This window comes from Platalea leucorodia, assembly GCF_965183815.1.
Source record: "Platalea leucorodia genome assembly, chromosome: 4".
Classification (NCBI taxonomy): Eukaryota; Metazoa; Chordata; class Aves; order Pelecaniformes; family Threskiornithidae; genus Platalea; species Platalea leucorodia.
In genome coordinates this window covers 73,832,950-73,859,573 of record NC_138826.1, presented here as the reverse complement: position 1 = coordinate 73,859,573, position 26,624 = coordinate 73,832,950, and the positions used below count along the sequence as shown (strand labels likewise).

At 49.2% G+C, this 26,624-nt stretch overlaps 1 protein-coding gene across 1 annotated transcript; it reads left to right on the top strand.

Moving 5' to 3' along the window:
* Window positions 1-12,023: 12,023 nt before the first annotated feature.
* Window positions 12,024-14,843, top strand: LOC309590133 (retinoic acid-induced protein 3-like; the record flags this gene model as incomplete). The annotated part of the gene is made up of 3 exons (XM_082311102.1): window positions 12,024-12,945; window positions 14,001-14,053; window positions 14,751-14,843. 3 exons carry the CDS (start codon window positions 12,024-12,026, stop codon window positions 14,841-14,843), a joined length of 1,068 nt encoding a protein of 355 aa, XP_082167228.1.
* Between the last annotated feature and the right edge of the window lie 11,781 nt (window positions 14,844-26,624).

Here is a 26,624-nt window from a genome sequence, read left to right as displayed (position 1 = left end):
ACAGCATTTAAAGAGTGCAGATCTTCAGTTCTGGCTTCAGAAAGCAAGCAGAGGGGTCCTATCACATGCTAAACATCCTGCAATTAATTTTCTAAGGAAAACCATGTTCAGTGGTGCTCCTGGCTTGCAATTGCCCTTTCTCTCTCTCAACCTGCCTGGCTATCACTTCCATCAACAGCACCTTCGCACCTTGCCAGTCCTGCATTTTTAGCTAGTTTTAATAGATACTGCAACAACAGAGGCAAAAGCACGGCAGGCAGTCCGAGGCTGGGTGTGGCCGGGCTGCTGTGCGTGCGTGTGTGTGCGCTTGCGCACAGGTATGCGTGTTTGTGCGGGGTTATGTGCCCACTGAAATTAGGTAGACACTGCAAAGAGAGGCATTGTTTTACAGAAGCAAGCAGCTGGAGCAGGAATGCTATCAGGCCTCTTAAACACACCCATTTAAATTTCTGCCTTAGTTAAGCAGATAGAATAGAGCACTGTTTCCCCCTCATTTTCCCTAAGTACAGCTACTTGAATGTGTATCATTATGTCATAGATTTTTATGCTGCTTAACTACCAGATGCAGCAGGCATGCATCAAATTAGCATTGCTATGTTTCTTAGGGAGCTTAATGTCACTGGTGATACTAGGAAGTTGGAGATCTCATAAAGCATCAGTTGTGATTAGCAGTAGGACAGGAGGAAACTTGAAAGACCTTAATGTTGATGCAACAGCTGATTGCTCCTGGCAAATATTGCACTGGGAGAATCATTCAAGAAAGGATTTTGGTGGGAGGAGTGAAGAGCTGAACTGCAGTCCTGGGCCCCTAGTGAGGCAGTATCTGGGGATACTTAGTGGGTGTTGTCCTTGAAGTTACAAGAGCAGCCCACTCACCTTAACATACAACATGATGGAAGAAGCGGTGGAAGGAGGCCTGCATGTGTTGTCTTGTGCCAGGTGAAAGGAAGGTGCTCAGAAATGTGCTGGCCTTTTAAATGGAGGATACCAAGCGCTGTTGCCCAGCCAGCTCCATAACTTCCACCCAGTGTGAGGGTCCTAGGGTACCACCTGCACTCCCCCTGTGATGGTGGGACCCACTGCCATCTGTACATGCCTGAGGAGCACCAGACCTCCAGGCTTCCAGGGCACACTATCTACCTGTGCCAGAAACCAAGTGCTTCCAGGCTGCTGCTGTCTACAGAGGAATTCCCCTGGCTCCTGGGCTGCTGTCCTGGTTTCAGCTGGGATAGAGTTTGTTTTCTGCTTAGTAGCTGGTAGAGTGCTGTGTTTTGGATTTAGGATGAGAATAATGTTGGTAACACACTGACATTTTCGTTCTTGCTGAGCAGAGTTTACACTAGTCAAGGACGTTTCAGCTTCTTGTGCTCTGCCAGGGGCATAAGAAGCTGGGAGGGAGCGCAGCCAGGACAGCTGACCCAGACTGGCCAAAGGGCTATTCCACACCATATGACATCATGCTCAGTATATAAGCTGGGGGAAGAAGGAGGAAGAGGGGGACGTTCGGAGTGATGGCGTTTGTCTTCCCAAGTAACTGTTACGCGTGATGGAGCCCTGCTTTCCTGAGGATGGCTGAATACCTGCCTGCCCATGGGAAGTAGTGAACGAATTCCTTGCTTTGCTTTGCTTGTGCGCGTGGCTTTTGCTGTACCTATTAAACTGTCTTTATAGCAACCCATGGTTTTTCTGACTTTCACCCTTCCAATTCTCTCCCCCACCCCACCGGGGGGGGAGTGAGCAAGCGGCTGTGTGGTGCAGAGTTGCTGGCTGGGGTTAAACCACGACAGTTGCCAAAGGGAGGGGAGTCTTCAGGATTTGAGTGAAAAGGCATATTGTGTGTGCTGAAAGCATGGCCCTAGCCCTGCCCTGATGAAATACACATTCTGTTTTTCTTCCATCCCATCTCCCTGGGTGTTTGCAAGGCTGCATCGGCCTTTTTGGCATGTGCACACTGAGCTGGGGAAGGACTGCAGCATGCTCTGAGCTAGGGTTCCCCTCATGGTTGCTGACATATGAGTGCTTGAGCTGCCCTGAAAGACACCTGAGGAGTTTTATGGACATACATAATCATGGTCAAGCAACAAACTTTACCTAGGATGAACTAGTAAGCAGAACTGAGGCATTGGCTTTATAAACCATTTATATGTATAATTTGGCAACTATTACTCACTGGCATTTTTGCCAGGTCAGCACTGGCATGGCACTTCCAGCAGTCTCCAGCTCAAGCCTAGAGGAACACAGACTATCTCCCCTCGAATCACAGGGACCCATGGACTGTAATGCCCACGGCTGCTGGGAAATGGCTGTGTCTGTGGAGCAGAGCAGTGCTAGAAGCCCCCACCTCCATCTGCCTGAGCTTTGCTGCCAAGCACCTGACACTCCAGAAGATGAAACTGTGCAGAAGAGAAGCTCCTTCTTCCAGGGCTGCAGTAAGACATTCTTTATCAGGGCTAGCACCAAAGCCTTGTGTGTTACCATGTTCCTCAGTTACATTTCCCTGAAGCCTGACCGGGATTCCCAGGGACCTACATGGCTCCTCAGCAGCTCTCCAGCTCCAAGAGGTGATACTGGGATTTGTGGCAGCCAGAGATCAAGAACTGCCTGCACTGGGGACCTGCTCTAAACCACAAGAAAATATTGAGGCTATATAGGCTGTGAATTCAGTTACTTGACCTTACAGTTGTTTCTTATATTATTCTCCCCTGCTGCCCATTTCCTTCAAGAAAAATCACAGCATTGATTAATGATTAGCCTTGGTTGGATAACGCACACCGACCGAAACTGCTGGCTGATCCCAGGCCATGGTTCTGCAGCCAATAGCAGATATGTGCACAGCCATATCGCTCGATAGGACGTGTTTGATTAAGATTAAGCATGTAAATACAATTGTATTTTTGATAATTTAGCCAGGATATACGATATTGAGTTTATGCCAGCTTTTATGCTGGCTGTGTGGGGACACAGATCTGTACCAGCAAGAAGCTTGTTGATAAAAAATAAAACAAAATCTATCAACACTTTTTTTTCTGATGAAGTCTAAAAGGGAGGAGTGATTTATGTTGGATCTCAGCTTTGCTTTGTGTTATTGCAGTGCTGTTTGATCCAGGAGCAGTAAAGCAGAATTTTCCATATCATTGAGCAGGGAGTTTTTGTGTGCAGCCTGATTGCCAGGAATGCTTCTTGCGTGGACGCAGTCCTTTGCAGAGCCTCTTACCCAAAGCACTGCTGGTAGGAGAAACCAGTCTCAGACTCCAGGGCAGAATGGCTGTCTCAGAACGTCTATTGCCAACAGCCACCCATGTGAGAGAGGGCCTAATCCTCTCTCAGTAAGAATCTCAGCCAGTCATCTCAGCCCCACGTGGAGTGGAAAAGGACGGAAAAGGGAAAACTACTCCAGGCACAGTGGGCAAGGAATACCAAAAGGAACACCATTAGGGGCCAGGCAAGGGCACCAAAACGAGTACTGGCACACAAGGAAAGCAAAGGCTGACTCCTGGAGTGCTTTGCTGAGAGTCTCTTTATCAGGCTTCACCAGCTAAAGATACAGCCAGACATCCCCTCTCTCCTAAATCATTTCCCCAGCCTTGGGATCAGCCTTTCTGGGAGAGAGAAAATGCCTCCTGGATCTCCCTTGCATGTCTTCCTTTCTGAGGGTATCAGGCAACATCCCCACCAGTTGGTATGTTTTCAGATCCCTGTTTCCTGAGAGTTATGCAATTCTCCCCAAATGTCTGTCTACATACAATACCCATTCATCCATATCAGTGCAACTTGCTGCTTTGGGAACACATCAGCACAAAAGCAGATGAGGTTAATGCCATAAAGGAGAACTGGAGCCTTCTTAGCGGCTCTGATAAGTGGATGAGCATGGGATACCTCCAGAAACCTCTAGAGGAGTGGCTCAGTTGTCCTGAGTGAAATGTTTATCAGCATACTGTTGAAAGTCCTAAAGGAGATGATAAATCTATTTTTTTAACTTGCTCACAGCCTTCAAGTGCACCAGTTTCATTGTATTAAAAAGCTCTTCCTAGCCAAAGTGATCACAGCCACAGGTGCTCTTAGTTTTTAGCTGTACTCCACTTATTTCTTCCTGTTCTTGCTCTGGCTTCCACACTTGTGGAATATGAAAGACAGTGCCTGCCACTGAGGGATAGGAGCAAGTCTAAGGCATGAACTCAGCACAGTTTCAGGAGGTGCTCCAAGAGCCACCCCCTACCCCTGGGTTTCCAGGTACTAGGCTGGCTGTACCTGGGATTACATACAGAAATGATCCTGTTTGCAGCACAGTAGAACATTATGTTCCTAGTGGAGAACGAGGCAGTCCATTTCCATTAAATTTCCAGAAGCAGGGTCTTCTCACCAATTAGGGATGCTCTAGCAGATAATTCACAGGTTTGAAAGTTTCAGTTTATAGGACATACTCGGTAGCACTGACTTCAATATTTTAACAAATCTCCTTGCCCTTCTCTTGCCCAAATCTCTCCACCTCCCAGTAAATTACCAGAAACCTGGGCATTTAGGAGCCAGGAAGAGAAACAGGTTGGCCAAAATCTACGCATTTAAAGAAGGGAGCAACTTTGAGAGGAGCAGCAATCAATACTCAAAGCAAAGCAAAGCACATCACTGTTACATACTAGAAAAGTTTATTTGGTTCCTGAGACTGAAAATGGCAGGGAGCACAGCACGGTTTGGAAGAGCTGATGGCTGCAGAGAAAAGTAACAGCTCTGAAGGACACCAGTATAAGTTTCTTTTGCAATTTTTTTAAATAACATTTACTTTTTGGTGCCACAGTTTTCATTTCCAAAGGAAAAAGATTCAGCTCTTAGACAGGGGTTTTGGGAATCCTCGGATACATGCTTTCAGAGCCAGAGCACCAGGGATTGAGGGATAGGACCCCCCAGGAGAAAACCCATTGTTATGCAGAGGTGCCATATGTCCCTTTCCAGAAAATTACACCCCCTGCTCCTGTCTTCACTGTGCTGGCTTTGGCTGGGATAGAGTTAATTTTCTTCATAGTAGCTGGTATGGAGCTATGTTTTGGATTTGTGCTGATAACAGTGTTGATAACACAGGGATGTTTAGATACTGCTAAGCAGTGCTTACACAGAGTCAAGACCTTTTCTGCATCTCACCCCCTCCCACCAGCGAGTAGGCTGGGGGTGCACAAGAAGCTGGGAGGGAAGACAACTAGGACAGCTGACTCAACTGACCAAAGGGATATTCCATACCAATGACAACATGCTCAGCATATAAAGCTGGGGGAGGAAGAAGGAAGGGGGGGACACTCAGGGTTATGGAGTTTTGGTTATGTCTTCCCAAGTAACGATTACATGTGATGGAGTCCTGCTTTCCTGGAGATGGCTGAACGCCTGCCTGCCGATGAGAAGTAGTGAATGAATTCCTGGGTTTGCTTTGCTTGCATGCATGGCTTTTGCTTTACCTATTAAACTGTCTTTATCTCAACCCATGAGTTTTCTCACTTTTTACTTTTTAGAATTGAAAGATTCTCTCCCTCATCCCACCGCAGGGAATGAGCGAGCAGCTGTGTGGTGCTTAGTTGCCGGCTGGAGTTAAACCACAGCACTGTCTAAAGCAGAGATGCTTCTGAGCTGGCTGCCTGGACTGAAGACCTGTCACCTCGGTGCCAGGCTGTTTCCAAGGGTGTCATAATGTTTGTGTCTGAACTGATTTAAAGATGAAGGAAATGGATAGGGCAGGACAGGGTGGAGGCTGCTGTAATGTTAGCTCAGTATGACTGTGATAAGTGCTGGCAAGGGGGATTTTTTCAGGGAGAGAGGTTGTTCTTGTGTTGTCAATGTACTGCACAGGTAGCTAAGCAGAAGGAATGACAAAAGCATATTCATAATGCAGCCAATACCAGTGACCTAAAATAAACATGTTATTTAGACACATTCTAGAGTGCCAAGCACCGTCTCTCCCCAGACATCTACTTGCTTTATTACTTGGCTTAATAAAAGATACTAACTCAGTCCCTGAACCTCCCAGACATGCTCTCTCCCCCAGACCTTGCTGAGCTGAGAGGGGCTGCAGCACTCTGCCCTTCGCTGCCAGCTCAGTCCTGCAACACTGAAGCCAGCAGAGCAGGGCTGGCCCAGGGCACCGTGAGCAGCACTGGGCACTGGCACCCCACGGGAGGGAGCACGGGCAGGCAATGCCAGCTGCCAGAAGGGGAAAGGAGTGGAGCGGACACAGAGGGAGAGCCCAGCCCTCCTCCTCCATCTTGTCGAGCTGCCTGAGGACTGGAATGGAAGGTGTGGGTGCCTGCTGCCCAAAGGTGTCAGTTGTGCTTCCATCCCTGCCTCTCCTTGTCAGTTGTAGCCACTGCTCCTTCCCATTCACCAGCAGCCAGCTTGCTTGTCCAGGGCTGAGGTATGGCCAAAGCAAGCTGGTTTGCTACTAACAGCCTCCCACCCAAAGGAACTTCCAATGTTACAAGCATTTTGCTACTGGATTGTGTTGAAATGATTTTGGAGACTTGCTATGCAATTCAGCTGACCAGTGTAAAGATGTGTATCTGAATTCATTATCTTGTCTCCCTTCACCTCTGTTGGAGAGAAACAGATACTCCTCAGGTGTGATTTGGTTTGTCATGAAGCAGGTCAACTGAAACTCCCCTGGAAGTGCCTCTTTCTCTCCACCAACCATAGTGGGAATCTGGATGACTGCCTCCGATGAAGAAGTCTGCTCTGTAGACACCTAGGAGTCCATTTAATTGCCCACACACTGGTGCCTAGGACCCTTTGAGATCCCCTGGGTTATTCAGTGTGAGCTGATGCTCCAGAAGGGTAGTTTCCCACAGCTCTTGTATCCTGTATGCCATCCCTGTGCTGGTGACTGAGTTACAGGTGACTCAGCTACACTACCTTCAATGAACTACTTGTCTATGCTGATGCACCAGAATGAAGTCCATATGGTGGACATCTATATCTAGGTACCTACATATAAGCTGGGCATCTCAGCTCTGAAATAGCCAGTAGAGATTCAGCACTCAATCCATTTGCTCTTACAAAAGTGATTTGAGTTGCCTAAGGGTATCCAAAATATCTGCACAGGACTGCCAGATCTGATACAGGAGGTATGGGAGACTCATGTGCTCCTGGAGTGGTCCCTAGAAGCTGAGCAGGATACCCTGTGGCATCTCAAACAACATTATATGCCGATGTGCAAGCAACTAAGGTGAGGCCCCAGGCAATCCAGCCAACCACACCCAGGGGCATTTCAGTGTACACAGAAATAGGCACCTGCATCCAGTCAGCTGGGCCAGTCCTTCTGACCTTTTGGCTGTTTGGGAGCTGAGACACCCAGCTCACATTTAGGTAATACCCATCAGACATCTAAATTTAGGTGCCTCTATCTGCAAGTTGCATCCCATCCCTAAAGCAAGGTGACAAGCAACTCACCTTTCTGGTGTGATTGTTGCGCCGTTTGTACTCACCCATGTAGACCAGCAATGCTTCTCCACCCTCCTTGACACAGCATGAAGGCCATGGGCACCATTTCTCAAGCTACCTACCATGAATCAACAGCACTTGGGCTCCTAAGTCACTTGGGATGGTTTTTTTAAACTTAGCCCCATTCGTTGGCCTTTTGAAAGTACAGGGTGTGTTTGATGACTGACTCTCAAGGATTTCTCAGGCATTCTGGAAAATGTCAGTGTTATTCTTCTTATCTTTTCTTCTATTTTTCCCCAATATAATTTGACACGCTGCCTTCCATGAGGTTTTGTGTATCTGTGTAAATATAGGGAAGTAGCTGGCGGTCCATAATGTCCTCTGACAAGATAAAAATAGGCTGGCGGTGACCAGAGGCCTTTGAAAGCTTCTTGGGATGTCTTCCTAAACAGGTTGGGTCCCACTGAGCTGGTGCTAAACTACTCCCCATCACTCCTTCTTTCCTCCTCTCATTTTTCACAACTGCCGCCTTCTTGGCTGGCTCACTAAGCCTGGGACCTACTTTAAAGTTAAGGCTAATTTCATGTAAAGAAACATGGTATGTCCTTTCCTAAGAAGCCTGAGGATTTTACACTGAAATGAAAGTAGGAAGGACATGAGGAACTGTCCTAGGGTTCAGCATGGCCCACCCTGCAGCGACTGTACTGAGCGTTGCCTTTCACTCGATGAGCCACTCATCCCTGCAGGCCCTCGTGTACTTCTAGAGGACTCTCTTGTATGTGTTTTGCGGCAATCTCCATTGTGACATTCAAAAGGGATCAGCACCCAGAAATAAGCCAGGGGCCCTAAAACAAAAAAACAAACAAAATTAACATGCAAATGAGATAACCATGGGCAGTCAGACCGCAGCACAGGCATGTACAGCTGCCCCCTCAGTTTTGGGAAGGAGCACAACCTCCATGGGGTAGGAAGGATTTCCAGGTTTAGGAGCTGTGTGTGGGGACCAAGTGCTTGGTGTGGATAGGTCCTGATGTCAATTCTTTAATCAGAATATACTCCCAGTGAATAATATTTAAAATTACAGATGAAGTCATGAACGCATTGGAGATACCTGAGGCTTTGAATGGGATTGTGCTGATAGGTGTGTCAGGCCAGAGGCACAATGTAGAGCAAGGGGGAATTTGTCATTGCCTTCATTCATTAACTGTTTGGGCCAGCAATTTGGACAAAGTGACTCACAAGCAGACAAACTGTGCCTTCAGAGAGCAGGGCTGGGCTGAGCAAGACACCAGGAAAGACAAACTGCCCTTTTCAGGAAAGGAGCCCGTGGCTTTCACTGGCACAGGTAGAAGTGATGAGCGGAGCAGACACATCCCCACACACAGACACAACGCCCAGCAAGAGCCCCGAGGAAACTGTCCCTGGAGCTGGGCATGCAGCCACTCTCCCTCCAGGTGCTGTGGGTCCGTTTGCATCCCACAACCTCCTCTGTCTTTCACCTTGCAAGCAGTTATCCAGCAAGAAAGCACACAAAGAGAGAAAAGCCTTGGAGCAGGGAGGGGATGCACTGCTATTTATCGCCACGGTCCCCACCCATGGCTGCCAGCAGTCAGACAGGGGAGAGAACCTTACCAGGCGCTCCGCTGAGCAGCATTCAATCCCATCCCAGGGCTGGGACAGGCAGCGGCTCCATCTCCACCCCGACACGGGGGTGAGTGCCCCGCTGACGTCAGGAGGCCTTACTTCATTTCCTGGCACAAGAATTGTATTTTCATAGCCGTGTCCTGCCAGAGAGGAGAGGCTGTGGAACTGGAATAGGCGTGCTCAGCCACACCTCCTCAGCCCTCCAGCTGTTAAAGCTCCCAAGGAGGGCACGCACGGGGCTGCTGCTTGGCTGGGGTTAACAGGAGCGGAGGTGACTGTGTTACCGGTGCACTGGGAAGTTGCCTTTTCTAGCTGGAGCCTCCCTGTTGCTGTCTCCAGGCAGGACCCAGAAAGGTAATTCAAGGCAATGATGTCCTACAGGATTGAGGGCAGACCTGCCTTCTGTGGCTGGGGCGGGATGGTATGCAGGACCATAGCTCTGTGGGGTGGGCGAGCAGGGGCATGGGGTGTCACGGTGAACACAGACTGCCTCTCACCCTTGACCCTAACATGGGATTGCCAGCTGGAGCTGGGAGAGTTATGGCAGACTTTTCTGGGAAATGATTTGAAATTTGTGGCTGGATGGGTGTATTTTATGCACAAGTATCAATGAAAGATACTTCTGGAGGGAGAAGACTCAGCACTACAGTGAGAACCATGATTTGGGGTGAGCTGTGATGTGGACCCAGCAGCAGTGAAGTGACCACAGCACAGGCTCCCTTGCACAGACTGCAGAGCCCCTTGGAAATCCCAGACACTTGTGTAGGTGCTGGATGAGCAGACTCGGCTTCTGGGGGGGGCAACACTCACCCAGGATACAGGGCAGAGACTCTTCATGCCTCACAGGACATCTACCCTGAAAAAAAAGAAAAGGGAGTAAAAATCAGCACAAGCGACCCAGTTGTCCAAGGCGGCAAGGTTCTTTCCATCTTATTTGTTCCAAGGGCCATGGCAGCCGACTGTGTGGCAAGTACTACTTTCAGTAAGCACCAGTCAGGACCCAAAGATATGGATGTTCTCTGTGCTGCCCTGGGGTGTCACGCTGACTCTCTGGGCTCTCCACCCACCCCGACAGCAGGCACTGATCTGTATCTGCCAGAGCTGTGAAGAGATAAGCTTATCTGATCAACGGTAAATTTCTGTGGTTAAAATTGTAGCATTTTCTCTCCAGATTTTCAGAAAGGTTTGTTATTTACTACTCTCAAGTGTCCAGATAACTCTCAGCTATTTATGCAAGAGATCATAAATCCCCAAAATTTTGTGAATGATGATTTGTGAAAACTCACGTGTGTTATTCACCAATTCCATTCTCTTCATGATAGTCCAGAGTTCCTGCATAGTTGCATAATTTGCATTTTATTGTAGCCAGCTTTTTGAAGAGCTGCACATCTCTTTTTACACAGTGAAGTTAAAAGCTGGAAAAATACCCCACCATTTATAAGCAGGTCACATTGAGGCATATGTGGGGCTGAGAGTGAGTCAGTGATATTTTCTCCCTTCATTCATCCTTTGATTAGATCATCTGCCATTTATTGAAGACTCAACCTCCCCTCCCTAAAATCTATTGGAAAGGTTTTAGAACCAGCCTCATAACTGCAGTGTGTTGTTCTGGAGGGGGAAAATGCAGGCAAATGGCACAGTGAGCACTAAACACTAAATTTTGCAAGGGGAACTTTTTTCTTTGTATCTCAAAAAAGAAAACCCTTGGTTTTCCAGTGTGGATCACCATTAAGGCCAGATTCCCCCATGTTTCGTGCTGATATTGTATGTAAACTCCTGTTTTGATAGATTTTAGAGACCCGAGCCTAACTGAGCAATTTGGTACTTAGAAAGCAGTACCTGGCCCTGGGATCTAAACTCACTCAGTGCCTGCATAATGGGCCACGAAGTACGCAGCGTCCTCATGCAGTGATTTCTGCACATGCTTCAGACTCCCAAGGAAGCAGGCAACTTAATTCCCCGCGGCGATGGGCAGAGCTCACCTAAACAGCCCTTTTATCCTCTGGCGAGACAGGCTTAAACCAGGCTTACTCAGACAGCACTGAACTCCTCATGACGAGGCAGCAGGAATTTGCTGGGTGCATTAGAGTCTTTGTCCATCCTTGACTTGTGGACTCCTCAAGCAGTAACTTGGTGGTTACTTCTCGTGCAATGAACAGCCTTAGCTCTGACATGTCAGGCCTCCAGCCAGCACAAGGCAGTATCTTGGGGAGGGGACTGAGATCTTTGAGTTCTTCTTGCCATGCTGCCATGAAGAAGAAGGAATATGAGTTTGGGGCTCAGGGTTAGTGGCCGATATTTGCTATTTAATTTGGAGTGAGAGGAGTTATGCTGGAGGCATCCAGATTAGTTATCTGCAGGGTAGAACGCAGTTAAAGTTCCCCTTCATTCATACCTATAAACCAAAACAAAGAGTGTTTCGGAGAAAGTAATAGAGGGGAAAGAAACAGAATAATGGTTTCCTGTTCTGCATTGTTCATATCTGAACTTCAATGGTACAAGGTACTGATGTTGTGTGAACTTGTCAAAAGAGCCTAAGCTGTATTATGACTAACAGCTCCTCTTGTACCACAAAAGTGACAAGGCAGCTCAGTCTCTGCTGCAGGGCACCAAGCTAACGCCTGTGAAATCACCTCACCTTCTCCCTGCTCCCCATGCTCCTACAACATTGCACAACCCCAGGCATGGTGCAGAGGACATGCAAGGTGAATCACCTCTTGCTAAGGGGCTTGGCTTGCCCTTGACAGAGAGCCGATGCCACAGAAGGAGATGGCTCTGCTCCCACAGCCCCATGTCCTTAGTACTGTTGTGTCCTTGCCCAGTGAGCTGGGGATGGACGCCTGTCCTGCCTCTCTTTGCCCTCTGCTGATGGCACCCAGGTGGTTGATAACGACAGCCTGTGTCTTTTCTTCTTCTACAGCTTTAGGGAAACATTTCACGGGGAGGTTGTTCAAGAAGGCAAGAGGATGGTGACGTCACCTCCCCGAGGCTGTGGCAGCATCAATGCTGACTATTACCTGCTCTGTGACATGGAGAACGCCTGGGGGATTGTCCTGGAGTCGCTGGCAGCAGCTGGTGTCCTCGTCACCATTTTCCTCATCTGCTCGCTCTTCTTTTTCATCTGTAAAGTCCAAGACAACAGCAAGCGGCACATGATCTCCATCTATTTCTTCTTTCTCTTAGGCACACTTGGCATTTTTGGTCTCACTTTTGCCTTCATCATCAAACTCAATGACAGGACTCGCCCCACTCGCTTCTTCCTATTTGGAGTCATCTTTGCTCTCTGCTTCTCATGCCTCTTCACCCATGCCTGCAACCTCAACAAACTAGTGAGAGGAAGAAGGCCCTTCTCCTGGCTGGTGTTGCTGCTCCTCATTGTTTCCTTTGCCCTGGTACAAGTTGTGATCAGCATTGAGTACTTAGTCACCATGCTCGTAAACCAGAAAGACAGATTTCTGAGTATGTCTGCAGAGGAGACCAACAAGGACTTTGTCATGCTTTTGATCTATGTGCTCTTCTTGATGGCTCTGACCTTCTTGGTTTCCATGCTCACATTCTGTGGGTCATACAAAAGCTGGAAGAGGCACGGGGCGCACATCTTTGTCACTGTCCTCTTCTCTATTGCTATTTGGGTAGTGTGGATCACTATGCTCACAAAAGGCAACACAGTTTTAGACAGACGTACCTGGGATGATCCTGTCGTGGCCATTGCCCTGGTGTCCAATGGATGGATCTTCCTGATAATGTATATCGTCCCTGAAATTTGTTTCCTCACTGCCCCTCTGAAGCTGGGAGACTACCCTCCAGAAAATGACTTCTGCGAACCCAAGTACTTAAAGCAAACTGGAGTGGAAAACCATGCCTACACTCAAGATGAAATTGTGCAAGGTATGATGAAGTGAACAACTCCACTGTCCCTCAGCCCTAAGCACACATGCACTACTCATGAGCTAAAAGGGGTAGAAGGGCTACAAGAAAAGATTTGAAGATGATGGATAACGGTTGGACTTGATGATCTTAAAGGTCTTTTCCAACCTAACTCATTCTATGATTCTATGATAATTCAGTGGTAGGAAAAAGTTTCAAACTGATGAAACTTCAGAAATGCAGGTGAAAATGAATCTCCAGACAAGAGGAAAAAGAGTAAGGACCAATGCAAAAGCCAAAGATGTGTAGGAGAAGTGACCGAGTAGGAGACTTACTGGGTGTCAGGGCTGAGACATAACTCCTTATGATTCTGTTACATCTGGGAAGTCCATGTAAAAATTCAGGAGTTTTTTGTTTGTCCCTTAGCAATGCTCCAGTTCTTCAGGCCTCTCCAGGTTATACCTTGGAGATTATTTATTCCAGTTCTGACCTGGTTCCCATTAGCTATTTAAAAATGAACTCATAATCCAAAAAGGAGGCAAGGAGGTCTTACTTTTCTGTATGAGTCTCATGCCTACTTGGACAAAGCAAAATGTTTTATCAGTTGAGGCTTCCCAAATCTATGGGTAGGAGATGTGACTGCACTCCCCGTGGATCTGCTACTGAGATCACGTTTGTCCCCTGGAGTCAGACCTCCAGGTTTGTAAAAGAATAGCCAAGAAAGGCTGTGCTTTCCCAGGGAATACCACAGAGAGGGTCTTGTGCATGCAAGTGGGAGGGATTTGGCCAGTGATGATGACAGTAATTGTGAGGCAACAGGAGGTGTCTAAACTCCAAGGCCACCTATGTCCTGTTATTTACAATACCATTCATTCCTGTTTTCATAAGGAAATATTTAATAAGTCACCCACCTATGGATTTTAACCCATTCCTGCCCACATATTGCATAGTTTGATCTGTCTAAAAGCAAATGCTAACGTGGCCACAGGCTCTCTGAGTCTCCCTTGATGTAGTATTTCCAAGCTACCATATAACGCTAACTCACTAACTTTCCCCCTTCTTGTCTTGTGACTCAGGAGACACGGGAGACCTCAGCTACTCCCCATACTCTTCTCACTTCCAGATGAAGGTAAGTTCGTGCCCCCCTTCACCTGTTTCACCACACATAGGCTATTGTTCAGGCACTGAAAGGAAGGGAAGGAGAAGGGACAAAGACAGATGGACCTAGAGCAGGCTCTGTGGAGACAGGCAGGTGCTTTGCATGGAGCTGGGTGATACCATGACGTGTTCATGGAGGTGCCTGTGTCTGGGGGGAGGGAGCTGTGACATGTCCAGGGACATGGGGAGGCAAGAGAGGCCCAAGGCAAAGTCTGAGGTTGTGGTTTTCAATACTTCTGGATTTGACACCACATAAGAAGTCCTCTCTTTCAGCACAGTTCCTGCAGTAGACTGTGCCCTGTCCTCAGGAGGTCGTGCTCCTTTCCCCAGCCCATGCCCTGAATGTATTCCCACCAGCAGTTACTGGAAGTTGCAGTGCAGATCCAGAGAGTGGGGCAGTCTGTATGTCCCCATGTCCATTCACCGGTCCTCTTTCAGACCACAGCCTAGCCAGGTCTAGTAGCTCACATCATGTCTCCACATGTCCTCTGGTGACATGTCTCCATTACTGGTTTGTTCTGCCAGGATCCTATTCCACAGCCCCATTGATCACACTCTCAGGAAACCTTCAGCTCTGTTTCTCCCTCTCCTGTTTGGTTTTTTCAAAGCCCTATTCTATTACATCTCTCCAGTTTTGAACAGTAAAGACTTTCTTGCTTCCTTTTCAGAGCATTGAACCCCAAAATGATTTCTCTATCCCTCGGCCCAAGGCCCGGACAAGCCCATACCATGACTACATCGGTGGGAAAGACCCCATGTAGCAGCTCCGCAGGGAGCAAAGAGACTAAGTGCCCATCAGCAGAGGCGTGGGGAATGGGCCACGTGGTGACAAGTGAGCCGATCCTGCAGAAGAGACCGTCAACGCACACTGGCAAAAGAGGAGAGGGGTCCTCTTTTCCTCACACAGGCACCCTTGTAGCCCCCTCTCATTCCTCAAACACAGCTTTCAGGCACTGCTCTGGCCATCCTGTTCCTGCTTACTCCATGGGATGGAGTTCATCTCTTCTGACAGAGGAACGTGCTGGGAAGAGCCTGTCCTGGCCTATTTTCAGCAGGAATGCTGTAGGGCTAGAGCAGCAGGAAGATCATCAGCTGGGTCTGCGACTGGCTCTGCCCCAGCCAGGACTCACTTTGATCAGCTCGTGGGGATGCCTGCGCCCCACATCTGACAGGAGAAGAGCCAGGAGCAGGAGTGTCAACCCTACACATCCCCACTCCTGCCCACCCATGAACACATCTCGGGTACTACCGAGGACACCATTATCTATCCACCATTACTTTTGTGCCCACTCCCAGCCCTGCCTGGCTCTCCTCCAGAGATCGGTGGAGAAGAGACAGAGAGAGAGAGAGAGAGAGAGAAAGAGAGAGAAAGAGTATTCCTTTTTCTTCTTCTTGTTCACTTCCGACCCCTTCCTCATCACCTAGACACCATGGTGGAGAGGGGGAAGAAAATTTAAAGACATAAAAACATCTACACCTATTTACCCTGACATATTTTCTGATTTGCACTCTAGCATCAGCCTTCCTCCTAGCTCTGACTCCTGACTACGCACCCCAGCTGAGATCCCCGGGGTGCCTGCCCAACCCCACAAACCCTCCCTCCCCACCCCTGCCACCTCAGGCTGTCGATCCCTGCAGAAAAAAACTCTTCTATGCAGCTGCTTGCAATACCCTGGTGAGATTTAATCCCATGCATCTTGGAACTCTGCCTCCTCCCGAGTGTGTCTGTGGCATTAACAGGAACATTTCCCAAGAAGCCAGGTTACGGAGGGTGGACACGCTTCTTCCCAGGAGTGAGCTCCCCAGCAGTGAGCATGTGCATGAGTGTGCATGCGTGCGCGCGCGCGTGTGTGTGTGCTTGTGTGGACTGCACCCTGGTGATGAGCCACAAGTCTGCAGAGTTGAATAATTCTGTAGCCTGCTTTGCATTTGGTAAATAGCTTTCCATGATATTTCATATATAAATACATAGAGTTCTCCAAGCAGGTGTGTATGGTACGCTGGTGTCTGACACAGTTGTGTATTTATTTAGTACTTCGTACGTGGAATATTTAATTAATAAAAACTCAAACGGCCTGACTACAAGAGACTGGTGTTCTTCCTCAGGAATGTGATTCCTTCAGTGGCTGGTGGGGTGACAGCAACAGCTCCCCATGGGCTGGAGTGGGCCACCTGGGAGACTGCAGCTGTGGGGGAAAATGGCAAAGAGATGCTGGCTTCTTCGAAGCTGTCGTTGTGGAGCAGAGATCAGCTGCTTGAGAGTGCAGAAGAGAGTTAGTAGCTTCTGCATGCTACTTTTCTTGAATAAAGAAAGCTGATTCAATGTTAGAAGTGCTTAAGAAATGAAGAAATACAAACCCAAGCCACAGCAAGCAAATGAAGGAAGAAGGATGTGATCTTTTCATCACTGCATATGTCTGTGTCAGCTGGGTCTGTATTCCTGCATTTATTCACTTGTGGCTTGCTGGATACTTGCATAATCAAGAATAGGAAAGGAGCTTGTAGGTATTTAACTCAGCATGTAAAAATATGTCTTTCTGATGTTCTGAACATATGTAATATTTCTAGTTGAAAGTAGAAATAATATCAAAGCAAAGTAATTATGATGGTGATGATGATGATGATGATATTAATAATAATAGTAATAATAATGATTTTTTTAAAACCTCCTGATGGTATGAGGCTGTAATCTCCCATTTTAGAGGCTTCCTCTCCCATGAGTTTTTACATGGTATGTCATGCTACCACATATCCATATGCTCCTGGCAAGCAAACCCCCTTCCTCAGGCACAGTGCTGTCTAGAAAATGGCAGGCTGGGCCTTCCCCACTCTGACTACCAGCACTGAAGGGCGACGCAGAGACATTTGGGTCTTCTGAATCATTTGGCATGAGAAAGAGCCCTCCTAGGCATTGGTTTGAAATGCATCACAGGACATCTTGTCTTTTTCTAGTAAATTTGAGGTGGAAACGATGCTTACCCTGCCCTCCACCTACGCAGTTCCACATGTGTAACACGGAGTATGGGAGAGAAAATTCAAGGGTGCTAATGTAACATTGGAGAGCAGATTGGGAAGCGGGTATGTGAGGTCTGATGCAAGCTGTTGACTTGCAGGCTGAAGGTAGGAGGGATGTGCTTGAAAAAATACCAGACTTTCAAGAAATTAGGTTTTCAAGCTGATGTGGTGCCATTGATGGCTTATGTGTAGCTAGAGTATGTCCTAGGAGGAGCCAAAAATGTGCTAGATAAGACAGAGCCAGCTCCCCTGCTTCAGTGAGGTCTGGTGGAGCAAAGGGACAGGCTAACAGGAAAAATAACAGCGAAGTGTGCTCTTACGATGTGTATTTTCCACATCCCAGACACTTATCAACTCCTTCACTGACTGCCACAGACCAGAAAGTGCCTCCCAAATGTGCCTTGGCCCCAGAGGTAGCAGAACTAGGAGGGATGAGGGACACCATATGCACTCCCATCGATCCAGGGCACAGCAATTTTCTTGATTACTTGGTTGTTACTGTGCATGCTGCTCGGCAGAGAGTGAAAAATCTCCTTCCATGGATTTACAGCGCCTTTTAGAGTAATTTTTTTAAACCTCTGTAATGACACAAATACTAATCTGCCCAGTGTTATTTTGCTCTTGTTCAGTATTAAGGCAGCTTTGGGTGAAGGCTGATTTAAATGCCAAATTAAATACAAATTTCTGTGGCACTTGGGGCTGGCGGGAAAGCAGTGGGAGAGGCTCGGGAGAGGCATTTGCGAAAGCAGCAGTTTCCTCTTTCCTTACAGTTGACCTTGAACCAACCCAGGTGACCACTTAGTCACACACATACAGGTCCTGGGAAAATCCGACACTGGTAGGGCCAGACAGATCAGATCCAGAAGGAACAAGCGAGTGGAGGAGGCACGAGGTTGCCTGATGTTTGTGCTGTTTTTTCTTAATATCTGCCCACTGGAAGGCCAGTAAACCCAGTAAGGCTCGTACCCACCCTCTCCCCTGCAAAGGGCTCCTTTGATGTTGGGGCCTGCAGGTCCACTGCCTGCAGGGCCCTCTGGTTTCTCACCCCTCCTCTCCCTGTTCAAGGAGACCAGAGCACCAGAAATGTACACACTGGAGAAGGGTAGGCACGGAGCACCTGGATTATGAAAGCAGCCAGGATTATCGGGAGGCTGGATAAACTCAGCTGAACTTCTGGTCAGGGATGTCACAGGAAAAGGGCAAGGAAGGGCAGAGGCACTGCTCGCACCCAGGACCTTCAGGGTCACCATCTCGCAGGCTTGCCAGGGCTGGAGGGCTCCAAGTGCTCAGCCAGGCATGGGCACAGGGGGTGCAGTAAACCCTTGGGGCACAGTCCCAGGCCAGTGCTGCCAGGGCCTGGGATGGGAAAGGACCTTGCGGGGTTCACCTCCCAAATGCTCCCCTGCTTGCCAAAAAAGCTTCCCCTTTGGCAGCCAGTGGGGCGCCATCCTCCCCACACAAAGTGTTTAACTCTATCCCAGCCAAAACCAGTATAGGGAAGGATCCACCCTCTCCCCACAAGCCCTGTAGTTCTTGCTGGGGCACAGGGGTGGTAAATGAGTCCTCCTCTCTCAGCTGTGGCAGGAGATGTTGGGGACTGGTTGGAGGCAGGGAGGAGCACACTGCCAGCCGGTGGAGCCGTGGTTGGGTTGCATCCTTCCTCAGGCTCTGGAGGCAGAGGTGTTGGGGAGCTTGCCCAGCTCCCATGTTCACCAGGCTGGGACCAAGAAAGCAAGTGTTCATTTCCTGGGGTGGCAGGAGGCAGGTGCATGGGATGGGGAACTCACAACACCTTGTAAGCCCCTTGTAAGTGTGGGGCACCCCTCACACCCCCCAGCCTTTTCTGAGGCAAGTGCTGAAAAGCTGCATCCTCCTCTAGCCTCCCCCATATGAGCAATGGGTCGCTAGAAGCCACCCCTGACTTCCCCCTTCAGATGTCCCTTCTGCTGCCATCCGTTCCCCTCCTTGTTTCAATATTCAACACAGAGTGGTGTCAAACAGTGACTCAGGCTGTGCCTGAGTAATTGGGGCTTGTGGGGAGCCTGGCACAGCCTCGTGCACCCACTCTCTGCAGGCTCATGGGGCCAGGGGATCGCTTTAATCAGATCTGCTCCCCAAGGAAGAAAACCACGGGGCCACATCTCAGATGTGGCAACTGTTGACCCAAGTGTGCATGGTGCTCCTTTGACAAAGGTGACCATCTCCACAGTAGGGCTGCCAGTACAGTTGGTGTGTCCAGACGCCGATGACAGCACTCACTTTCTCCCATTCAAACCCTGCACTGTAGGCTTCAGTGTATCTCATCCCAGTGGACCACAAATAGAGGGAGCTGAAGAGCAGAAACACCTCTCATTTTCCTGGCCCTGATACAGGCAAGGCAGACAGCTGGAGCAGAGTCTCCTTCAGCCACCCCAAGTAGCTGCACTACAGCCTGTGAGCAGCACCCAAATGGGACCACCACCCAAAGGAGCAAGTGGCAGCAACAGAGCGTGAAGAGACCTCCCCCTGCATTTCCACCTGGCCAGGTGGGTTGCTTAGCTTATGCTGTTCTCCTCGACACACGCACTCCCCAGGGAGGAACTGACTTTGCAGTGCCTTAAAGACAAACACGAGATCTAAAGGCTGCCAGTGTGCAGGTCATGCGTGGGTAACACGTGGGATGCTTCTTGCTTTATTCTGCCCTAAGCTCCCTTCAGTGCATAAGCTCCCACATGTGCAGGGAGGTTGTGGTTCTGAGAAGCCACAAGGTTCCTCCTCATTTCCAGCTTTCCTGCATTTTAGTAGATTTAGCAGAATTAGAGAGTCACACAGAGGTTTTGGTCAGATGGGACCTCTGGAGAGATCTAGTCCAGCTTCTGCCCTGAGCAGGGCTCACCTCAGAGTAGACCAGGCTGTCAGGGCCTTGTCCAGATAAGCTTTAAATATCTCCAAAGGTGGAGATCCCACAGCTTCTTGGGTCCTTGTGCTGGTGCCTGATCACTCTCATTGGGATTTTTTTTAAACTTGTGCCTAATCAGAATTTCCCTTGTTGCAACTCATCTGTCACCCCTTGTCCTTTCACTGTGCACCTCTAAGAAAAGTCTAGTCCCATCTTCCCTATAGCATCCATTTACCTCATAGACAAGAGCAACTGGATCCCCCTTAGCCTTTCTTCTCATGGCCGAGCAGGTCCCTCTGTCTCCCATGCTCCAAGTAGCACCCAACTGTCTTAGTAGCCCCCCTGCCAGACTTGTTCCACTTGATCATGGTCTGTTGCATTGGGAGACCCAAACTAGACACAGTACTCCAGATACGGCCTCACAAGTGCTAAATAAAGGGGAATAACCACTTCCCTCACCTTGCTGACTTCGCCCTTACTTATGCAGTCTGGTATGTGGTTGGCATACATTGCTACAAGTGTGCACCACTGGGCAATGCCTTCTTCAGGTTAATTTTCCCCAGCACCAGTTACTCCCTTTGCCCTGGAGGATCTTGTCTGGTTATAAATAGAAGGGACTGAACTATCCTGAGGTTCCATCTCTAAGGCAGGTGGTTTCTGGCAGGAGCCAGAAACAGCACCCAAGGCCACTCGTGAGCTGAGGGTTGCAGCAGCAGAAGCTGCCTCTCCCAGCAGGGAGTCCTGGGGAAGGAAGTCTAAGGGCCCATGCCACCATTTGCCTGCTTTCTGGGGGCTCTAAATGCAAAGTGGAGGTGTGCCTCAACAGCAGCAAGCCCAGCCCTTGGGTACCAGCTGGTGTGCATCACTCCACCCAGGCTGGGGTTGGTGAGCTGTTGCTGACCAGCTGCGCTCAATGAATCTGTGCCCTTACTGGGCCATCCAGCCACGGGGACTCGGCTCCCTCTGTCCCAAGGCAGTCTTTGCTGCTGCACTGAGCAATGCAGGACAGTGGCCATGGGAGTCTCTCTTGGGGGACCCTGACCCACTCTGGCCACCCTGGTCCCTATGTGCCTGGGACTTGTCCTGTCCCCTCTCCCTACCTGCAGCACACTCACCTTTCTGCACCCCGGACATGGGTGGATCCTCTCCTCCGCTTAAAGTCAACATGCCCTACCACCCATAGTTTCTAGGGAAACTCGTGTTTGCTTTGCCTTTGCTATGGTGACGAATGAAGCACCGTGCTAGATATGAGTGCCCTTTTCTGCAAAAGGCTTTCTGAAGTGCCAGGCATGGAGCAGGAGCTGCCCTTCCAGCTGGCCAGGCTGATCTTATCTGGATCTATCTCCAGAGTCAGCTGGGGCTCTGCCTGGCTGAGGAGTTTCTCCCATCAAACCAGTAACAGGTGCATTTGAGAAGAAAGCAAAGACTGTGGCTAACAAAATGGGCATTTTGTTCTCTAATGAATTAGTCAAGAGCTGAAATAGGATGCCGTGTCTCCAATGTATGGCGCTGTCTGCTGTTCCCCCCCACCCCAAAACAGTCTGCAGTGAGGCTCAAATGCTGTAGCAGAAGTGTGAAGAAGTGCTGAAAATTTTGGGTGAGATCTATAGTCATGGGGAGAAAGGGACCTAGGTAACATCCTTGACTCTGGTGCTGCTCCTTGCTCAGTGCACATTTTCCTGCAAATCAGCTCTTTGGTTTTGCCAGAATGAACAAACACATATATAAATCTCAGAAATTAGGCACCTCGGTGTTGCTCAGTGTCACTTAGTCATCCCAGGACCCCTCTATAATCAGAGTGAAGAGACAGGCTGTTTCTGCAGGCACTCTAGTTTTAGCAGTGCCGAAACACCTTCTCTCATTGCCTGTTTGCCCAGAAGGAGCCAGCCGTGACCCTCAGCCCTTAACCCAGCCACCTGAGACTGGTGCCAAGGGAGCAATGAGGCACGAAGCATCCAGGATGCTTTCGGCATCCGCCTGGTACCCATGGTGGTCTCCAGACCAGCGGGCCCCATCCCACTGGGCTGATTCTGGCAGGAGTGAAAGCAACCCCTTCAAACCCAGGGAGGAGGATGCTGGTTTTAGGTTTCTGGTTCCGCAAAGGAAGCGGAGGCAACACCAAGAAAGTCGGTGCGAGGAAAAGAGCCGGCGGCGCGGCCGGGAGGACTGAAACCCACCGGGGCGGCTCCTCCTGGCGTTCCGCCGGCGGCCGCCGGGTGGCGCCCTTGCCCCGCGGAGCCCAGCGCCGGGCGGGCCGGGCTGCGGCCGCCGCCTCGGGGCCTGGCCCCGGCGGGCTGCGGCGGGGGCGCGTCCGGGGGGCGGCTCCTGCCGCAGGCCGAGGCGTCTCCACCTCCCCGGGGGTCAAAGCAAAACACGCTGGACTCCTTGTTGTGATTAAAAGAAGAAAAAAAAAAAAACGCATCTCATTAAAGCTTTACTATTAAAACCGTTAAAAAAAAAAGTTATTTCTGGCCTTTCATTGAATTTTGGTAAAATTTGCTATTTTGCTCCCATGACATGATTTATTTGACTCAGCATGTTCCAATTAAAAAACAAACAAACAAACAAAAAAAACCAACTAAAACTTTTCAGCCTAAAAAGGAAGCTTTTCCATTGTGACGTTCAGCTTGTTTTATACAGCAATACAAAAAGCTGGTCTGTGAACGCATTTTACTTTAGGCACAGTTTGGTTTGATTTCAACTAACCTCTTCCTGATTGATTGCACTTCAGCTGCTGGAGGGAAATGACTGCCTGGAAAGCCTCCTGCCCAGCTCTGGTGAGGTTTCTATGGGCAAGGAGGATCAGTCAGTCCCCAGACCCTGGGCCACAGCCTCCTGGTGCTTCACGAGGCCACGGAAGATGGACAGTCACTGGGGTAGGGCAGCAAACGGGCAAGCAGGCATGCTTCTGGCAGCCTGGCTGTCCAGGCAGGCTATGGCTTACCAGCTCTGCTTCTCATCCTGTCCAGCCTCCCAAATGGAGGCCACCAAGCTCCTGGGCCTGCCTAGGTGGGACTGTGCTGGTCAGCAGGACAGGAGGTCCCCAGTGACAGAGCTGGTGACATCTGGTAGCGACGTATGCAGGACAATTTTATTACACAGAGAAGCAGCAGCTAGATAACATTGCAAGGAGCTGCAGGTAGATAACATGACCTGCCTGTGTGTCTCCTTACCCATCACCACCATCACCGCTCCATATCGAGGCTGTGTTGTGGTTCCCATTGTTACAACCAGATTTTGGGTTTAAAATGGCAGATGATTTGTGTGAGATGAGACCTTGGCAGGGCCAGGATTAAATGCCCAGCTCTTAAGCACAAGTCACCTCACAAGCAGATGTAGTCACTGATGCAGCGATGTGTGCGCTGGTTTGAAGGGGAAAGGGTAGAAAAATGTATGAACTCGTCTACCTGGCTCTACTGGGTGGTCTACGGACAAGATAAAAGCATAAGGTTTTTCCAGCACAACAGACCTATCTGTGAGTTTCTGGCAACGTGGCAAGCTATTGGGTTGTGAGACAGGAGTTCAGTTCTCCATGGCACGGGCTGCTGCTAGGCTGCTGGAAGGACTGTGGGGCAGTTATGACACTGCTTCAAATGACCTGGGATCCTGCCTGTGCAGCTCTCGCAGTATCGCAGCACTGGTGGCACCCTCCCTGCTCCTCTCCTAGGAGGATACCCTCTCTGCTTTAGCCTATTCCCTGAAATACCAGCTAAAAACCTGTCTTGTGTGAGGACCTGAAATACTGAACGGGCTCATTTTTCCCATGATATCGGGCCCTTGTTGCACGATCTTCAGTAACCAGGCGGGGGCACTGCGGGATCTGCATCCACCGTGGACACACGGTCCCGTTTCTGCTGAGTTACCCAGATTGTATGAAGATAGATCATGAACCATTTTTAACCTATTCAAACTGCTCGAGTGAGTACACAGCAGATCAGTGCTTCGTGTCTTGGCAACCATCACATTTTTCGCCCGACAGGAGGAGTCCTAAAGCCAGATTTACCGAGGTGTCCAGCCCTGGCTCTAGCTACAAAGGATTCTTTCCAAATCCTGGAGACAAGTGGGGTGGGAAGAGGGGAAGGTCCTTGCTCTGCAAGTTTCATTATGCATCTCACCTTTTTTTTGAATATCATTTGTCTTTATTGTCTGGTGGTAATCTCTAAAAGTGGAAGCAACTTTGTCTATACTGAATGAATGGGGAAATGCTGAAAGAAGCTGCATGCTCCTTTACAGGATCCCAAAGAGATGAAACCCTTGATAGTGTCTCGCCTGATTTCTCTTTCACAGTGCACTCTTCAAATGTAATCAGCTTTTGGGGCATGCTCTGCCTCCAACTGTGCATACAATGCTCACATTGAAATTAATAGAAGCATGATGATACATTTGAAGTGAGAATCTGGGACAAAAAAGTTAAATTCTTGCTGATAAAATCAATGACAAAAGTTTCTTTGGCTTTAGTTCTCACTTTAGAGGCATCTGTATGTCTAAGTCTGGAAAGAATCATTTTTATGAGTATATGTGTCTTAGCAACATCCTAAGAAGTAAAAAAACATGAACTTTGGGTACATTTTTTACAAGGAGTTTAGAAATGTGTCTTTGTGACCTCCCGCTTAGCAGAGATTTGTTGCTGTGTTTAACCCCACTGCCTCAACACCAGTCCTACCCTGGGGGATAGAGAATTGTTTGTGATTGATGGGATCATCACAATACATGCGGACAAGGTGCTAGGCTTGAGTTTGTATAAGTGACCTCAGATCTGGCATTTACTAATGCTCCTACTGTGTTTTTGATGTGTCTGTTGAATTGCTGAGTCCTACAGGAGTCCTTTCACGTGCTTATTCTTCCGTCATGCCAGCATGCTGGGGAAATGCTGTTCCCTACATTCAGGGCACAAGGTCAAGAGCAGATTTCCACCATGCCTAGGCGACTGCTCATCCTCACACCCAGGTGAGTTGCTCTGTGTTGCTCAGAGAAGAGATCCAAACCTGGGCTGCTTCCAGGCACTCACCCTACTGAGCCCTCCTTCCTCTCCCCTTAATGGAGGTGATGTCTGGATAATTGCATGTCCCTGGCTTGACTCAGAGGTGACTGCAAGGGAGCCAGAGGCTGAGCCACACCAGCTCCTGCAAACACACTTCATCTCACGCACTCACAGGCTGGACCCTCAGCTGAGCCAGTGGCTCATCGTTATCCAGGCAGTGATGGACACCAGTCTCAACCAGCAAGTACATTGTCTAACTGGGGAGCAGGGGCTAATCGCAGCTTTGAGTTTCTGGCTCCTTTTCCATTTTCCTTGGGATTAACTCTTGTCATTGGGTGTTGATGAGGTGAAGTTGAGCAGCGAAAGATCTCAGACCTGAAACAGTCCCAATCTCTTTGCAAGGGTGGAAGGAAGAGAGACCCAGTGGAGTGATGGGGAGCCAGGCAGGGAGACTGTGTGCCCCCTCTTGGCTCACCCCTCCAGGGTAGTGGGCAACACAAATCCCAAGTGACTTCAGCCATGGGACACGGTCCCTGTGGGTGCAGTGCCATCTTCCCCGCCACTCCACACAGTTGCTCTAACCACTGTCACAGCAGAGCGGCATTGATCGTTGACATGCTCCCACCCTTGCAAATCTCTCTGCATGCAGAGAACTGAATAACTTCTTGCATAATTAGCCTCTCCATCTGTTAAAACAGTCTGAGACCCGGCAAAGCTCTCACCAACAGCTGGCTTACAGGACAGAGAGGACTAAACAGAGTAGGACAGCTCTTCTGATCTGCAGCCTTACTCAGAAGGGGCACTACTACCAAGTGTAAGTCAGTGGGGTTTAAGGTGCCTTCCTGAAGGAGGATGTCCTTTCAGCTGCCACTGATCATTTGCTTAAATGGAAATCTCTGTAGGAAGAAATGAGGAGAGCCAAAACACCGGGATGCTCTCATTGCATGAAGTAAGGGGATGCTTAGGATAGGCCACCCTGTTCAGACTGTCCTGTCCTCCCTGGCACTGACTGAATCACAGCCCATGCTGGCAGCTGGTCTTGAGGCTCTCTGTAGACTCGCCCCCCCCGGCCCTGACGATTTGTCCTGTCCTGTTCTATTAGCTAGATGAAGCAAGCACAGGTTTCCCAGAACAAGCTGCATGCCTGCCACTTCTGCTATGTAAAATCAGCCAGCAGCAGTTTGCTGCAGAGATTTCGTAAGAGGGAGGAAGTCACAAGCTAGAGGCACTTGGTCAAGAGTTTCTCTGGCTGCAGTTCTGCCTGGAAGAACCTCCTGTCCCTTGTCTCGTGATCTGGACTAGATATGCAATCATGAACAGACAGCAGGGGGGATGGGAGCATCTTCCAGTCAGGCAGAGTGACCTCCTGTCTCCGTGGGCAGGACAGCTGAGATGCCTGCACCCAAATCATCCATCCTCCCATTGCACCATGGCCTCCTACTTAGCCTCCAGCTGGTATCCTGGCCAAGGGGAGGAGAAAGGCAGGAGTGGGATGTAATCCTGTCACCTTGTGCTGACAGCGAATGTTTGTCTTTTGCAGCTTCCTCTGAGCATCTGTAGCACTGATTTTCCTGTCTCAGCTCTGTCCAGCTCTGCAGGTGAATTCCCGAAAGTGCTGTGAACTAACTGCGCTTCCTAAAGGTCTGAAGAATGAGGATATTATTTACT